This window comes from Sciurus carolinensis, chromosome 1 (assembly GCF_902686445.1).
Source record: "Sciurus carolinensis chromosome 1, mSciCar1.2, whole genome shotgun sequence".
Taxonomy (NCBI): domain Eukaryota; kingdom Metazoa; phylum Chordata; class Mammalia; order Rodentia; family Sciuridae; genus Sciurus; species Sciurus carolinensis.
In genome coordinates this window covers 20,549,419-20,561,721 of record NC_062213.1, presented here as the reverse complement: position 1 = coordinate 20,561,721, position 12,303 = coordinate 20,549,419, and the positions used below count along the sequence as shown (strand labels likewise).

The 12,303-nt window shown below is 35.7% G+C and overlaps 1 protein-coding gene across 4 annotated transcripts in view; it reads left to right on the top strand.

Moving 5' to 3' along the window:
- Positions 1 to 12,303, top strand: part of Col14a1 (collagen type XIV alpha 1 chain) — a 213,879-nt gene that overhangs the window by 154,599 nt on the left and 46,977 nt on the right. For all 4 annotated transcript variants that reach the window (XM_047519065.1, XM_047519058.1, XM_047519081.1 and 1 more), the window contains exons 36-38: positions 987 to 1,073; positions 7,575 to 7,628; positions 11,269 to 11,364. In XM_047519065.1, coding sequence (XP_047375021.1) covers positions 987 to 1,073; positions 7,575 to 7,628; positions 11,269 to 11,364 — 237 coding nt within the window. The remainder of the gene's footprint in view (positions 1 to 986; positions 1,074 to 7,574; positions 7,629 to 11,268; positions 11,365 to 12,303) is intronic.

Sequence of the window (12,303 nt, the reverse complement as noted above, 5' to 3'; positions counted from 1 at the left end):
GACTAGAGATACTTAGCAGGTAGTGTGAACTGAAATCTTTGCCTATAATCAACCATTCAGAGAAAAGTGTATTCAGCATACACAGGTCATTCGTTCAACATTTTTTGGCTTTTGTCATGAATATTTTAAAGACTCAAATTATTTTATGTTGGTAATTTGTACTCTCCTCTAACCTTACTGCCCCAAAGTCTTAAATAGTAAAGCTCATTTTTTCTCTATCTAAAGGGACTAATGGACTTTATGAAGTTCAATAGTTTCTTAACCCAATGCTGAGTTCATTTTGGTGACTTCTCCCAACAGGATATTTACCAGTTGTCCAATAACTGTTCCCAGGTGCTCTTTCTCTACATTCCATAACAGGTTTAGATACATTGAGCCCGATGTCACCAATCTATCCTAAAGGGTCAAGTGGCAACAAAATTCTCCAAGAGAGAAGAAAAATGGCTGCCTATCCCAAAGATTGAAGTCCATGACATGTTTTTCTTACATTCAGCCAAAGAATGTAAGCAGTCGATGAAATTGTCCCGGGGAATTGATGATGTGTTTAAACACTGTTTTATTTCTTTGTTTGGTTTAGTACAGATGTGACTGTTTTGATTGAGTTTTCTAACAAGTTTTCATTTATCCTTTGAAGTGGAAAAATATTGTAGCTTAAAGGAAGTTTTCAGTTCATGGAGTACTATTATTCCAAGTGAACTAGAGAGTACCAGGAATAGTTTGAATCCACTTCTGACTCACTTTCTTCCCTTGGATTCTCAAGCCAGCTTTAGAAATCCTTTCACAGTGGTGATTGTCAATGATTCACTAGGCCCTCATGCTGTTTTTTTTTTTTTTTTTTTTTAAACAGAAACGGTGTGATCACTGCCTTTCTGGCCAAGTGCGTGCTTAAAAATTTTAAAAAATGCCTTAAAGTGTTTTCTTTGGGTTAACAGAGTCATTTGTTTAGACTGTCTTGTTAACAATTATGCTATCTATTTTCTCCTCAGAGGGATGAGGAGTCCTGTCCAGACCTCCCACATTCCTGCTCCTGTTCTGAAACCAACGAAGTGGCTCTGGGACCAGCTGGGCCACCAGTAAGTCTTGCTAATTTGGCCTCAGATGTTTTTAATAATATTAGCAGCTCACTGCTGACTAATATACTACCTGACTGTTTATCAACTTAATCATATGAGTAAACTGAGATACAGAGTGGTTTAGTAACTCTGCTAAAGAACGCCACTTGGAGAAGCTAGACTTCAAATCCAAGTCAATGAATGTTCAGCATCTTTCCTTTAAGCTACGGTGACTTATCTTTAGTATGAGTGTTTCAGTTCTTGGGCCTTTACTTGTTCCTGTAGGATTTGCATACCTTCCCTTTCGTCCATTCTATATCAAAATTTATATGTGAAGGGGTGATTTTTCATTCACCAGGAAATAGACCCATCTGAGAATGAACTTCCTGCTATAATAAACTTCCTACAGAAAGGAAGGAAGGAAGGAAGGAAGGAAGGAAGGGGAGCAATAGAGAGAAAATATTTTTGTAAAATAGAAAATGTAAATAACTGCACTCTCTAGGTCTCTGCATTTACTATGATAAACTTTTTGTATTATGTTTAATGCTCATTCTATTTCTCACCTGCTAAATTGGGTTTATTGGTGTTTCTTTAAGATGAGAATGATATATCTGCTCTGTGGTCAGGAAATGACTAAGTATCAAGCAGAAAGACATAGATAATTGGGAGAAGATGCAAATGAAGAAACCCCAGCCTTGCAGGAAAGTGTGCTCATGTGTGACCTGCCCTTACATGTTGATTGCCAGAGGTGGCCTGTCACAGTAAGCTCACGTACAGCAGGTAGCCCAACTGTCAACTGACTTGTAGCAGGCAGGTTCCCTCTGGTTGACTTCACCATGTGTACCATGATTCCTGAACTGAGCAAAAGGGAAGAAATCCTGCTGAATGCATCTGAAATATATCTCAAAAGTTCGTCTTATCTCTCTGGCACATAGAATGTTTTTTCAACCCTGGATGTAGAACCCAAACACTGTTTTTTTTTTTTTTTTTTTTTAAGACTCTCAAAGAAGTGGAGTAGTGGTAGAAGCATTAAATTTAAATCATAAGTCACTGAACCACCTGTATTCCTATTTTCACAAGTATAAAATAATATCCACCTCTTTAACTGGTATTATAAGAAATATACAAGATAATCTGTATGTATGTACTCTGTGCATTATAAAATGCTAATCAAACATCAAGTGTTGTATTTAATCTACAGATGGAAACAAAGATTTATTTTCAACTCTGTGCCAAATTTTCCTTAAGATTTCAGGACAATATGAAGCAATATTATTTTACAGTTTATTAGAGTATAACATTTGTCAGAATCTATAGACTCCAATGTTACAGTGTGGGAATCAATAATTATTAGGCATACAAAAAACACGGAAAGTGCTGAATGCTTTTCATTAGAACATTAGAAGTTTACTAATTTGTGGCCAAAATTTGTTCATCACACCTATATATATGCCAGAGAGCACATTTTTTTTTCCAGAGAAAATCCACATGTATTTTTAGTTTATGAAGAAGGGGGGTTATATGGGGTTGTTCAGTTTTTTGTGAACCTAATAAATGAAGTATATTTTAAAATAACTTAATAGGTACTTTTGTACCCACCTGCAAGATTAATCATTCTGCTTTTGTTTGTTCAGATCACTCTGTGGTTTCAGGTTGCAGTAAGTTACCTATATATCTGAAACCTTAGCTCTATTGCTTCTCTTCCCACCTCCCTTTTCTTTCCTTCTCTTAGCACTGACAGTTTCATTACTAGAAATGTTTTTGTACTCCTACTGTATAAGTAAACATTTCTAAAATATATCACATATTGTAGTAACTTGTTAGAGATTTACATAAATGTTATCAGGGTGGACTTTTTTATTTCACCGAAGTATGTGTTTGAAATTTATCTTGCTTATGTCTATGGCCATACCACCCTGAACAAGCCTGATCTCATCTGAAATGTATCTCAGTCAATATTTATCATTTTTTTTTTTTTTAGTTCATCAGTTGACCTGCTGTCAGGCATCCCACTCTATAAACTCCATTTTATTGACTCATTGCAGTAGAATATTACCCTAGTGCAGATATGGTACAGTGAGCATGTTTGTAGATCTTGCACACATGTGAGCGCTCTGGAAAGAGCACTTAGGTTCGGACTTGTTGGAGAATAAGAAGGATGCATCTTCAACCTCATAAGAAGCCCCAAATTGCTCTTCCAGAGCAGTCCTAACTTCCCTCTCAGAAGTCCATGGTAGAGGTCTGGTTTCCCTGCATCCTCACCGCTCTGGCTGGTTTTGTCAGACAAGTTTTTTCTTATTTCAAATGTCATTGTTATGTTAAGTGTGACTTTCCCTCAGTGCTAATGAGATGGAATAATTTTTCATTTTATCTATAAACCATTTAAATTTCTTCTTGTAGAGATACCTATTTAAGACATTTTTAGTTTTCCGATGTGCTACATTGTTATTTTCCAATGAAAGTTTTTTTTTTAAGTGTTCCAAACACAAATTTTTTTCCTAAAAATAGGGTTTACAAATACCTTTTCTAGGTCTCTGATTTACATGTGGCTGATTATGAAAATTTGTATTCTGTACAATTTTTAATTCTAATGTGGAGAAATTTAATATTGCTGTTATTGTGTTTATATTTTTCTTTGTCCCTTCTTTTACCCATGATTTCTCTAGAAGGAACTTTTAAAATTTTCAGTCTAAACTAACATAAATGATTGAGATTTTACCTACATTTTTGAAATTCTCAATTTTTTTCTTTACAGTCCACTAAATTAGAAAATTATGTGTTATATCTGTCATATTAATCATTAGCCTAGAAATTTTAGCAGGAGTACTTAATGAGTTTAAAAGAATATTTATAGACTCTTTTAAACCAATATGATATCCTTGGAATTCTTTCATCTTGGATCATCCTCTCTGTAATTTATATCATTTTGCTATCCATTATTTTAATGCTTTTTTCATATTGTTTTATGATCCAATATTTTAGTATTGCTATCTCAATTAGACATCTAAATTATTATTGTTGCTTATTACAAATTAATTAAGACTTGTCTACATTATTTAACTTTTTTTTTTTTTTACAATTTCTGCTGGTATTACTTTTCTTTATCTCAATTATATCTTTTGGATCTGTCTTCAGAGAGAAACTATTGGTAGAAAATTCTTAGTTTTGTTCACTTGAATTTTTTTGTTGGTTTCTGAGAGCATCCAGAATGTTGTCAGCAGACAGTTTGATGATTTCAGGTTGCAATATGTTATTATTACAGAGATTTTTGCACTGCTCCCATTGCTACTCTAAAAAGAACATTTGATCATCTATTTGACAGTGTCCCATTGCTATTCCCAACTCATGCAGAACATAGCCTTTCAAGTTTCTCAGTTTTAAAAACACATTTCCCATTCAGCTCTTCCCCCACCCATCATAGACCCAAATTCCCATTTCGGTGCCTTGTGTGGGCTCTAAAACCCAGCTCTGCTGCATGCCTGGACCTTCTTCTCTATCCTCCCTGAGGGCAATCTCAGTGCTCATGTCTGCTGTAGTTTTTTTATTTCTTCTCTACTCTTGGCACTTAAGGATTCAGTTCTTAATTATAAGAATGCATATTTTATTTTAACCAGTATTAAATAAGCATCTGTACCTGGAGGGATTTCAAGTTTCCCTTTGTACTACTGCTGCAACAAGTTGTGAAATATTTATGACCTAAGAGTCAAATGAGAAAGTAGCAACAGAGAAGTGAAAAAGGAACTCTGACTTGAGAAAAAAAAGTAATAAAATAAGAGAAAAGCAATTGAAACTTTCAGATGTTTTGATTAAAGAATAATAAATCACTTAAGATCAGATACGTAAATATTTAATAAATCCCATCTGATGAATTGAACATGGTTTGATTATGTTCTCAATCAAGAATTTGGGCACAGAAGTACGATGTGTCCATTAAACCAAAACATCTATAGGAAGGCATGGTGGAAAATGGCATTCCCTTTGCCTAGACTAGCCCTTTCTTACTAAAAGGGTGGATGTTTTCATCCACAAATACTTAATGAATTCTTGTCATGTGTTCAATGTCAAGATTAGGGTTAGGGATAAGGTAGAAAATAAGCTAGGAGTATAAAATTCTCCCTGGTTTTGAGAAAAGATACCTCTGGCATAAATATCAAGAGACAGTCACATTTGGATAAAACCTTCAGGCCAAACCAACCAGTTATGATGCAAAATTTAAGAATTGTGATAAATGTTTATGTTAATTGGCATGTATTTCACTGCAAGGAATAGAAATTTTGATAAATGTAGTGGTGTGAACAAGATAGCTAATACAGCATTTGTCATTTGCTCAGCAAAAGGTTTGGAGGTAAATGACCCCAAACAAGAAAAGCTCCTCAACTTCTGCAGGACCTGGCGTGTGCCAGCTTCCATACCACTGCCTGCACTTGGCTTCTTCGTCCAATTAGACAAAGCCATTGAATGTGACCATCCTTCTGCTTGCAAAGAAAACTGAGAAAGCAAATGTGTCTTTTTTAGTCTTTCTAGTAACAGGCAAAAAAGGGGAAAGAGGATCAGGAAAGGCTCTTTCAAAACCATCCAACAGTGTTTGGTACTGAGTAAAAACATTTACCACATAAATAACACAGGCACGTGTCTACACAACACATGTACATGTGCCTGTGCACACATGTGTATCTCATATTTAAACACAGGTGTAGTGTTCAGATATATGAAGAATTTCTACACATGAAAGAGCAAAGTGCAGGTAACCCAATAAAAAGGTAAAGTGTATAAGCAGGTAGTCACTGTGAGGATAAAATTCAGATGGAAAAATGTTATGAAAAGATATGTAATCACTGAGCAGACTTCTGGAAAGCAAAAATGAGAATAAGAATAAGATTTCTTTTTTTACTAATTTGGTTGTTTAAAATGTAAAGTTTGATACTCTTCATTGTTGGTTAAGATTTAAGGAAACAGGGATCCCCTTAAACTATCAGTAGATGCAAAAACTGATACTGCTATTTCAGAATACAGTTTAATAATATATCTTCATATCCATCAAGCTTCACCTACAATTTTACTTCTTGGTATCTTCTTCTGAGAAACATTGTTTAAATAGTAAAAAACTGGGAGGAGAGGGAAACTATGTAACTCAAATAATGAAAGAATGGCTAGATAAACTATTACATGTTTTAACATTTGTACAATGTTATACAATGATTGTACAATGATTATATACAGGGGTTAAGAAGAACGAGTTAGATATTTATATGATATAATGCATAAAAAACTCTAAAACATAGTTAAAAAATTCAAACCTACATAAAAAGTGTGACATTATATGTTTAAATTGTACACATTAAATAATACCACAGTAATACCAGGGAAAGCATTTGCTGTAGATACACATATACATATAATGAATGAAGTTTTATGTTTGACATATCTTGAAAATGAGCAATCAACTGATGTTGAGGAGGAGAAGTGGACTTAAGTGGTTGAAAAGAGCAGAGAGAGGTCTTGAGATCACCTGGAGCAGGGTGTTCCCAGGCAGCTTGGGTGTTCTGCTGATGCGGTACAGAACTACCTTCAGTAATCCTGGACATTGCATGAAATATCTTGAAATTACCCACGGCGAAAGTTATCCTGTCTTAAATGATCTGTCAATCCTTCTGTTCAAGTGAAATGAGAAATTCTGTCTGGTTTCACATGGATCTTTTAATACAATCACCTCCCTTTTATCAAAGAACAAACTCTTGGCTCAGACTTCAATAGCAGCAAAATCTAGCTCGATTTAATAACACCACTTATACTATATTTATTTATGTTTAGCAAGTGATACTTTTTTCCATTTACTCTAATATCATATTTGATTTTAAAATAAATTTATTTAAAGGTAGTAGTCAAAATATTCAGAGGCTTTATACACACATTTATTCATACGTTTAGACACATAAGCATATATACAAATAATATACATACATATATTACATAGGTAGATATGTATCTATATAAATAAACTGGTAAATAGTTTAGGTGGTTCATTAATAAGTCAAAAATCTTGGAACAACTGCAAATGACTAAAGTTTCAGAAACAACTAATCTAATTGTCTTTATTTTCTGTGTAAGTGAAGAAAATTAAATTATTGATACTTTCATGGACTTTTTACAATTTAATTGAAGAATTTAATCTCAGAGTTGTAGTATAGAGCATACATAATTTCAGACCCACAAATATCCTACTCTTTTTATTCACGAGTAACAGTAGTCTCATATAAGCGCTAAATAAATAAACCTATAATTTTCCAGGATTTAGAAGGATTTGGCATAGAAAGTTTCCTCAAACTATGAAATCATCCGCAGGGAGGACTGGAGCTGGGTGGCAGAGCTCCAGTTATAGAGCATGATGAACATATACCCGTACACAATGTGTGGGCTTTATATAAAATAATAATGACATAATCCCATATTATTAAGAAAAATGAATGAAATATACTGTTTTGAGATTTTTCTTTGAGCTAATACTTAACATCTGTTTGCCAGGGTGGTCCAGGACTCCGAGGACCAAAGGGCCAACAAGGTGAACAGGGCCCAAAGGTAATGTGTGACACCTCTCTGTCTCCCACCTTCTCCCCTCTCCCTTCTCCCCCTGCCTGAACTCGCCATTGTTTGGAGTTAAGTATGAGCCAATTTATCTGTATGATCTAAAGCTCTCTGTATTTTTATGAAAGTTGCATCTAGTCCCTTTTTCTTATTTTGTAAGTCTTGTGCTTTTTAATAAAAATATTTAATAATTCAGTGAAATGAATCATCTCTGAGTCAAAAAATAAGAGTGTTCATGTTCTGAGTGGTCTAATCTACAAGGCAGTTCTCTGTCTGGAACATTTGTGTCTTCATCCATTTATAACAAAAATGTATCTTAAGAGGAGTTGTGCAGAATCACAATTTGACATCATTCCCTTTCAGATAATTTCTCAGGTCTTAGATTCCTCCTCCTCCTTTGCCACTGTGTGTATCAAATACACAGCTTTATTTTCCTCTTACTTTCCCAAGGTCACTAAGTGTGGTGGTTCAGGTTGTACACTGTACAAAAGCACCAACCAAAAGGACCAGGCCATGCCAAACCATGTCAAGAAACATGTTTTTCTGTTTTGCACAAAGGCGTCCTAAGGACTGGCAGAAGCCCAACCACTAATTGATTTCAGGTCTCATCCTCTTCTCTTTGCCTTTTGGCAAATCTTCTAACTGGTCTCATGTCTCCAGTGGCTTGACTTTCTGATTGATTCTTCACATCTGCCCCCAGATTAATTTCCCTTAAGTCTATGCTGGATCTTATCATTCTCTTTAAAAACCTGTAGTCATGTGTGATTATCTTGAGGATACAATGCACCCTCTTTGGCATGACATTGAAGGTCCTTTTTAATTTGACTTCCCATCTCATTTTCGTGATGTTGTACCACATGATCTCTTCTTCATCCATCTTGCTTGATTTACTGCTTCAATATGGTAACTTATTAAATTTACGTAACATTTATTCATAGAGAAAAGAACATTACAAATATTTTTTACTATAAATTGGAAACAGATGCAGCAAGGTAGGAGAAAATGTGGGGATAAAAAAGAAATAAATGAAGTAAATTGAAATAATTGATAAGTTCCTAGACAATTGAAAGCTCACATCATACGATGTTTCCCTTTTTGTTTCACTGTCGGAGATAGGCCAATAGTCTAACCTGGTACCATTGCTTATGGTACTGTAAGAAAGGTCCATGGTTGGAGGCCTCTTCTCAAACAAGGATGCCTGTGGATCTTCCTCTGTTTCACCCCCAGGCAGGGCTAGAATCCCCCAGGCAGGTGAGCTCTTATGGATTCTGGCTTCTTCCTCCCAACACCTCTCTCAGCCCCATTTCATTAATTTTCTAGACTTTCACTGGACAGTGGTTCCAATCATGAAGATAAATTACCTGTAGATGTTTGGTGATCCACCTGTTTCCTCCTATAATTCATTCCCATAGGACTTCTACTGATACGGTTATCTCTTTATGACAATTTTGACAAATCACAGATACTAGAATGTAGAGGGTTTTAGAAAAATCTTACTGGACAGAGAATGACCACATATCCACCAGTGTGGACAGTGTTGGAACAGATAGCCTTTACCTTCAATGTGGAAAGGCCCAATATGTATTCTTTTTTATTTTGTTGCAGCAAATAGTAGAAATTTGGAAGCCCAAAGCAACCTTGCTGCTGGTATATTCTGGTCAATTTTGTCTCATATTTTATAGAATGGGTTGGACCACCTTCTTTCTGCCATATTTTTATTCTCCATCCCTTAATAATAGTCAAGCAATATATTGCTAAACTATTATAAATATTAAGTAATATTCATGTCACCTCCTTTCTCCTCCAGTCTATTTTTTAAAATCCAGATTCATTTCTCTTAAACCATGTAATAATAGTTATCATTCAGTGTGTCCATATCTTCACTTTCCAAATAATTCTAACCCACATATGAATTCTGATCCACTAAGGGTCTTGTGAAATTGCTCTCATTAAAGTCACAAATGACCCACTTGTTACCAGATCAATAGGCTATCCTTTGAGTCTTATGTCACTTAAGATCTGTACAGTGATTGACTTGCTCGGACACATCTCTCTTTGAATCTTTTCCTGCTTGGGACTTTTCTGCACCACGCAATTTTCATTCTTCTCCTAATTTTAGGCTTTCTCCTTCCAGATTCTTTCCCAGGCTTCTCCTCCCCTCCCTTCTACATAATTTTCATCCGTTTGCTCTTTCACTCTATCAACATGTTCTCCATAGTAGCCTTACCGTAAACAGACCTTTAGCTACTCCAAAATCCATTCCAGCTCAGATCTTGCCTGACTCCCAGACCACTGGGCATCTCCTTGTGTTTATCCCCATGTTCCTGAATCTTAACAAAACTCATTCTGCACTCAATATTTATCCACTGTGCTTTTTATTTTGTATTATGAGCCATAGATTCACTAATCTCACATTTAAGATGATACCCAAGTAGCAAAGAAATGGAACCCAAGTGTCCATCAACTGATGAACGGATAAAGACTATGTGGTACTTATACATCATGGGGTGCCATTCTACCACAAAAGTGGGTAGGAGCCTCTCATTGATGACAGTGTAGATGGAACACTGGAGTTCATTAGGTTAAATGAAATAATCCGGGCAGGTGAGAGTAAAATATTGGTTACTAAGGTGTGAGCAGAGTACTGAGGAGGGAAAATGGGGAAAGATTGGTCAACAGCTACTCAGTTACAGTTAGACAGGAAAAGCAAGTTCTGTTGCACAGTAGGGTGACTATATATAACAATAGTTATACATTTGACTGTTTTCACCATGATGAAATGATAGGTATTGAGGAGATAGCTATGCTTACCCTGATTTGAACTTTACATAGCACCAAAACATTTCAGGTACCCTATTAATATGTACAATTATAATATTCCAATTAAAAAATAAGATACACTCATCTTGGGGGTCTGAATTTAATAAAAGAATAGCTTTAGGTAGAGTCACAGAGTGAGATAAGGAAGAAGATGAGGTTGAGGATAAGAAGATTTTTCTGGGTCTGAGTTATAAAGACGGTGCAGTTTAAACCCCAAGGTCCTAACTTACAGAAGTAAGGGTTGCTGAAGTGAAAAAGATGCCTGATCTTGAAAAGAAAGGAAATGAAACAATCTTGAGCCTTGGGTCCTTTGTGGACATTGATGGTAGAATCAGAATGAGGAAGAAAACAGAGGTAGGTGCAAAATCCTGGTGCAGAGGAGCGCCCTGAGGGGAGTGGACGGGGGTGAGGTGGATGGGGAGCAACCTCCCTGCTTCACCTGGAAGCGGAAGCTTCGCAGCCAAGGAGGCTGGTCCTGGAGCTCTTGCCCTGTGGAGTTTGTTATGGAGTGTGGGGGGTCTGGTTACTCTCATCATAATTATGCCATAATTGGCACAGCGATCTCATTTGTGGAGGCAAATAAATAAATGAATGAAGTTGCAGCAGCCCCTTGTGTTTATTTTTATGGTGTGCTGATGACATTTTGCCTGGAAGGTAAATCATTTGGTCTTTGTTTTTCATTCTCTTATGAGTATTTTATATCTTGGGAAAATTATATAAAGAGATAAATTGTAAGTGCTGTAAGCAGAAATCCCTTTTAGGTATCAGAGGATCTAAGATACTTCTAGGATGACTTTTCTCTCTTGCCTTCCAGGGACCAGATGGCCCTCGGGGTGAAACAGGCCCTCCAGGACCTCAGGGTCCCCCTGGGCCCCAGGGACCAAGTGGTCTGTCCATTCAAGGAATGCCCGTGAGTTGTGTGCAAATATTCAAATGGGTTTTGTTGTCATCACTTTTCCGTGAAGTTACAAAGAATGAAATTTTGTCTTCTGTACTTTAATGATGATCCTCAGTCCCTTTGAAAATAATAGTTGACCCAGAGTTCCTTCGTTAGTTATGCCTACAGTCAATTTTTTGCTCAGTGATGGGCGTCTTTTAACAAATAGGTACACATGCCATGAATACCTATGTCTACAAGCATTTTGTCCACAAAGGAAAACCAGGGTTTAATGTATGTATGTTGCTTGCTTGACTAAATTCTTAGTGGATGTGATAACAACCAGAAAGTAACAAATGTCATACAAATGTAAGCATCTGTTATTGATTTGTAGTAATTGTGGATGAAGATTCATGAAAACCATTTAATTATGATCTTTATCTCAACTGGCATCAAAGTGCAATCCATTCAGAGTTTTACATTTTAGATGGTATATATTATACAGCTGCTTTTATTTAAGAAGCTATTTTATACCATTGAATAACACATGTAATTCTGTCCACTGATCTTCCTTAATCTTACTATAGGAATCTAGATTTGAAGACTAAAACTAATCTCTAATTAATAGTTGAGGCACAGTTTTTAGCAGTCTCTTTTTGTGTCTCCCTAGCTGAAAAGTTTTACCCTACAGTGTTGTTTTCATACTTTAGAAAGTATTCATATGCTAATTTGTATAATCATTAATATTAATAGTAAATATTTGTTGTGGTCTTACTATATCTGCCAGGTTCTGTTTTTACATTTCCATGCTTGTGCTTTTCTAGCCAAATCCAAATCTAAATAGATATGAGATCTTAAAATATAAACTACAAATCATATTGAAATATTCAACATTCCCCTTCATATATTTACAGTCTCAGCTTAACCATATGGGACTGTACATTCTGTGTGGAAGCTATTCTTGTGTATAAA